Source organism: Mesitornis unicolor, unplaced genomic scaffold (genome assembly GCF_000695765.1).
Source record: "Mesitornis unicolor isolate BGI_N332 unplaced genomic scaffold, ASM69576v1 scaffold12596, whole genome shotgun sequence".
Taxonomy (NCBI): Eukaryota; Metazoa; Chordata; class Aves; order Mesitornithiformes; family Mesitornithidae; genus Mesitornis; species Mesitornis unicolor.
The window spans coordinates 8,376-12,990 of record NW_010188940.1 but is presented as its reverse complement, the minus strand read 5'-3'; the positions used below and the strand labels follow the sequence as shown (position 1 = coordinate 12,990).

The window sequence follows — 4,615 nt, the reverse complement described above, 5'->3', positions numbered from 1 at the left end:
GGAGCTGCTCCTTTTGCTTGCCTCACTGGTGTGCAGACCCCGGCAGCGGGCAGTGGAGGTTCCTCTGCTGGCTGTGGCCATGGGGGCTTTATCTAAACTCAGCAGTATGCTTGATAATAAACCAGAGAAGTCTTTAATGTCTTTTTTAGGATTTTGTGGTGTGCTTTACCTGCTTCTTTTCTCTGCCCATCAGTACTCCGTGTGCTCTGCTGCTGCTGTTCACTTGGGCTGGCCCCAGCTCCCACCTTCATCTGGATCTTTGCGGAGGAATGATTTGGGTATATTTTCCACACTGGTGGTCACTCTGGAAGTGCCCATCAGTAAAGGAGGAAATCCTAATTTTCAGGCAGAGGGTGGAAACTGAGGTTTGGGTAAGATCTGTACAATTCTGTGTCTTTACCTGCCTTCTGAGCGCATGGTTGAAGAAACCTGCCATGCCTCCAAGCCATGTGTAGGCCAGTTGTTTCTCCTACCACCCTTATGCCACCGCTCCTAATGACTTTTCAAAAGGGCTGGATAAAAGGGAGAGCTTCACAGACAGAGATGCTGATGGTTTTCACTCCTTCAGTACATCATCAAATAGATCTCGCTGCATAATGAGCCCCTCTGAACTCAGGGTCTATTAATTAGTATGCATGGTGTTTGTTTAAGAGATCCTTGCTCTTTTCTTTTAACTGTGAGGAAAGTTTAACTGCCTTTGAGATGAAAAACGGGGGCCAAATGTTGCCAACAAGCTGAGTAGATTTGTCCCAGTGTCCTTGGTCTGATTTGCCGGTAATTTTACCTTCTGCCCTTTAGATTCTATCTGCAACTCCCTTATCAGTAAAACATAAAATATCCATCCAGGCTGATAAACCCAACTCCTGATTTCTTTCATACCTTTTAAGTGTTATTGTGATCCAGGTGTTTTTCTGTGTGCACAAGCACGTTTTTTTCTACAAAGCATCAGGGGCAAAACCAGAACCATCTCTTTCAACAGCATCCGGGAAAAATCATTTGTGGAAAAGAAAAGCAAATCCCCAAGTACTGTTTATTCTGAGCAGACAGGACAAGGCTGGGAGAAATATTTGTCATTATTTTCCAAAAGTTTATTTAGAACTTTTAGTTGCAGAAACAAAAAATAATCCCTAAATATAACTATACGTAACATACATATATAAATATATATACACACACACACTTAGCTCACTAGTTTAACAGTAATGTCAGGGTGTTCTGGTGGTGGGGAACTAAAAGTTAGCAATCCAGAGATCATTTCTGAGGAGCCTAAAAGGTCCAAACTAAGTCCCTCCCTTTTTATATATTTTCTTTTTTCTTATCACTGCACAGGGATAATAATAATAATAATTAAAGAAAGCAGAAGAGATTGGCTGTTTACCCCTTTATCCAACAAAGTGATCTTACGTGAGTTCTGAGAGGGAAGCTTAATGTCAGAGAGGGTTGCTGCTCATTATCTTGTACTTTTATTAATCAGAAGTGGATTATTTTAATGTAAGACAAGAAAGCTATGCAATTAATAAACGCTAAAGAGCATGAGAGGATTCAGTACAATAATTTAGATATATTAAATAAATACGAAATAATAGCAGCCTTCGACAATGCAGGCTACACATAGGTTTACTTCGGCTTGAAGTACCCTGGTCTTTAGTACACCTACAGGAGCAGACTTGCTCCACAAGTGTTTTAAAGAAACATATCTATAAGATACATACGTAAGAGTGTCTACGGTTAGGATAAACATTTACAAAGACATTTTACCATGGTCTCCACATATCTAATGACCCCATTCTAGGGTTGTTGTGGGAAAAATTTGGCTGCAGGACCTGTCTGGGAGGCGTAGCATCGACCTGGCTGAAACCTGACAGTGATGGCAGCTGGAAGGAATTCTTCGAAGCCTGCTTGTTCTCCACGGGGTGGAAGCGCTCCTGCGATGGGTTTGTGCCCCGAGTGCTCCCCTTAGGGCTCAGGGGACGCTTTGGCATCAGGAGAGGCTGCTGAGATGGGCTCAAAGACCTTAATGCCACTTTGCCGGTGTCTTCGCCAGACCTAGGTAAGGATTTCAGGAGGTGGTTTAGCAGGCGCGCCCCGAGGGTCTTGTCCATCCACTCGCAGTTGAGGAGGAGGTTGTGCACCTCGTGCATGCACTGGATGTACCCGGTGCTGTACCTCTGCTGCGCCTCAAGGCCCACTTTGGAGTCAGCTGCGTTGGAGAGGAGACAAGGGGAGCTGGTGAGTGGGTAAGGCTGACCCAGTGCCTTCCCGCTGGAAAGCATTCACCAGTTCCCCCGTATGCTGGCTCTTTGCTGAAGCCCATTGGCTTCTCTGTAAGGTAGACTATTTGCAGGATGCAGGGGAAGGTGATGCAGGGCATCCACCCTGCATCCTCAGCATCTACCTGCCCATAGCCAAGGGTAAAGCTAGACCAAAAAGGAGAAAGCAGCTCTGGAAGGGTAAAAAATCCTTCCGTGGGCTGAGCGGTGCCCAGCTCCATCTCCCCATCTAGTGGAGAAAGCCAAGCCCAAGCAGCAGCCTGGGCCTCAACAGGTTTGAAAGATGCTTTTGCCAGGCTGCCAGCAGATTAAACCCAGCGGTACTGCCTGCACTCACAGAATGGGGCGACCCGGCACTCACCCATCAGCTTGCTGCTCTGGATGTTCTGGAGGTGCTTCACCGTCATTTCCAGGATGTCTGCTTTTTCCAGCTTAGACTGCTGATAAGGAAAGAGTGCAGCAGTCAGAGGCAATGAAGGGTTTGTACCACGCCAAATTTCTTAAAAGAGAGAGACACCTACCCCCTCAAATCCAATCCCTCACCAGCAAAAGGACAAAAAAGCTGTGAAAAAATGAGCACTTACATCCAGATGGAACGCGCCAACGATGGTCTCCTTCAACTGGTCCAAGCAGTTATTAATTCTTTCCCTTCGCTTACGCTCAATGAGGGGTTTCCTTAACTGCCAGGGAAAAGAAAAGGAGGAAGAAGCATTATAGTTTTGGGTTTTTTTCCCCCTCTCTCTGCTGCAGTTCGGTGAGGGCAGAGAGCCCCAACCCCTGCATGAAGTCAGCCTGGAGTGACACAATGCTCGGATGGAGAGTGTGCCTTCTCCAGCTCCACTCATGGCCTGTCCTTCAAATGGTATCAGGTCTCAATTCTCCCAATTCCACTCATTTTAAGCAGCGTTTACCCAAGTGAAATAGAGAGAAACCTTTTTTAGGGTGGAAAAAGGAAGCAGAAAAAACACCCACATGACTTAAATTTTTAAAAAATATTTCTAATAAGAGAAAAAAGAATTGTCCCCTTTCTCTTCTATGGGAACACTGCCCATAGCCCCAGCACTCATCATTCACATGCCACGCGTGAGGCTGCCACCCCCACACATGGAGGGAACCTACCTTCCTCTCCTCCTTGGTGCTGGAGAGCTTTTGGGTGCCGCCGGCGGTGGCTGCGGCGGTCATGGTAATCCAGCCCGCCCGCGCCGGGAGGACGGGGACAGGATGGAGGCACTCGGGCAGCGGGTTGCTCCCTTTCCCGACAGGGTCTTTGCTGCTCCGCTGCTCCTCTGCTGTATTTATAACCCAGAATTAGCATGTGAAAGGGGACTTGCCTTGGCGGGACTTCTTTTCCCACACGAGGGGTCGAGCCCGGAGGTTTGTGGCCATCAATCAAAGCTGACAGGTCACTGCTTCTTTTCAATGACCACGCCAGCCCCCCCAAACGGCGACAGATGTCTAGCCTCCGACGCCGGGCTTTGGAGGGATCTTTTGTTAGGGAAGAAGGGAAGGAAAATGGGCGCGCTCTGAGCAGCTTGCATGGCTCCTCACTCAATTTGCACAGATTCCCAGGGAGGGAAACAATAGCCGGGAAGCAGTTGAGTTACACCTGGGAAAATGCCTTCTACCCGCCTTTTCCCTGCTCTATCTTCTTTAGGCAATGCCTATTTTTACCTGCTAACGTGAGCCCCAGCCATTTGGCATGTTTGAAGCAGCCTCGTAATTGAATAATAAAGTACCTGAGCTAGGAGTTCCTGCTCCCAGGAATTATTATTACAAGGTAGTGATGATCGATTAAAAACTGTTGACAGCAGACGCCCATAGGAGCGTTGTTTCCCTCACAGAAATCCTCTAGGGAAAACATGGGAACCGTATTTACTTCATGGGAACCTGAATTCTCTGTCGCATAGGGCTAGATGCAGGAAATACGCAACTCTTCTATTTTTGGCTGCTGTGTAGAATTTAAGAGTAAACTTATAGGCCATTGCAGATGCAAATAAACTTAGAGGTGACTTCTGTGGGATTTTTGCTGCTTTGATTTCCCCCCCCCATGCTGCAAGGAGTCTTGGGTGGCTTTGAGGGGGAAGGGTGTTCTGTTTGCTCTTCTGAAATGCTAGTGCAGAAGCAGACAGGCTTTTGGAGGAGGCTCGGCACAGGATGAGAATGCACTTTTGCGCTTCTTCACGGGTTTGGAGGGGGAGTATGAAGGCGTTTTTCATGGCTGGGTTTTTGCTTTCTGAAGGTCACTTTGCTAATGAGCAGGATTTGGCAGTGTCCTGTTGAGTCCCGCAGGTGAAGCCCTTTGGGTTGGTGCCAAATGTGTCACCTTATTGAAATGGTGAGGAAGC

At 47.4% G+C, this 4,615-nt stretch overlaps 1 protein-coding gene across 1 annotated transcript; it reads right to left on the bottom strand.

The window, feature by feature from the left end:
* Nucleotides 1–1,488: 1,488 nt before the first annotated feature.
* Nucleotides 1,489–3,521, bottom strand: LOC104541766 (enhancer of split m7 protein-like). The gene is made up of 4 exons (XM_010185899.1): nt 3,390–3,521; nt 2,855–2,950; nt 2,632–2,710; nt 1,489–2,200 (listed from the first exon to the last, which is right to left on the bottom strand). Exons 1-4 carry the CDS (start codon nt 3,450–3,452, stop codon nt 1,755–1,757), a joined length of 684 nt encoding a protein of 227 aa, XP_010184201.1. The 5' UTR covers nt 3,453–3,521; the 3' UTR covers nt 1,489–1,754.
* Nucleotides 3,522–4,615: the final 1,094 nt, after the last annotated feature.

Bases quoted from the DNA above. Each gene is read 5' to 3' on its own strand.
- LOC104541766 (XM_010185899.1), bottom strand. From the start codon at position 3,452: ATGACCGCCGCAGCCACCGCCGGCGGCACCCAAAAGCTCTCCAGCACC. The intron at 2,711-2,854 runs GTAAGTGCTCAT...TTTCCTTATCAG, and splicing joins TTGGCGCGTTCCATCTGGAT to CAGTCTAAGCTGGAAAAAGC. The intron at 2,201-2,631 runs GTGAGTGCCGGG...TCTCCAACGCAG, and splicing joins CCAGAGCAGCAAGCTGATGG to CTGACTCCAAAGTGGGCCTT.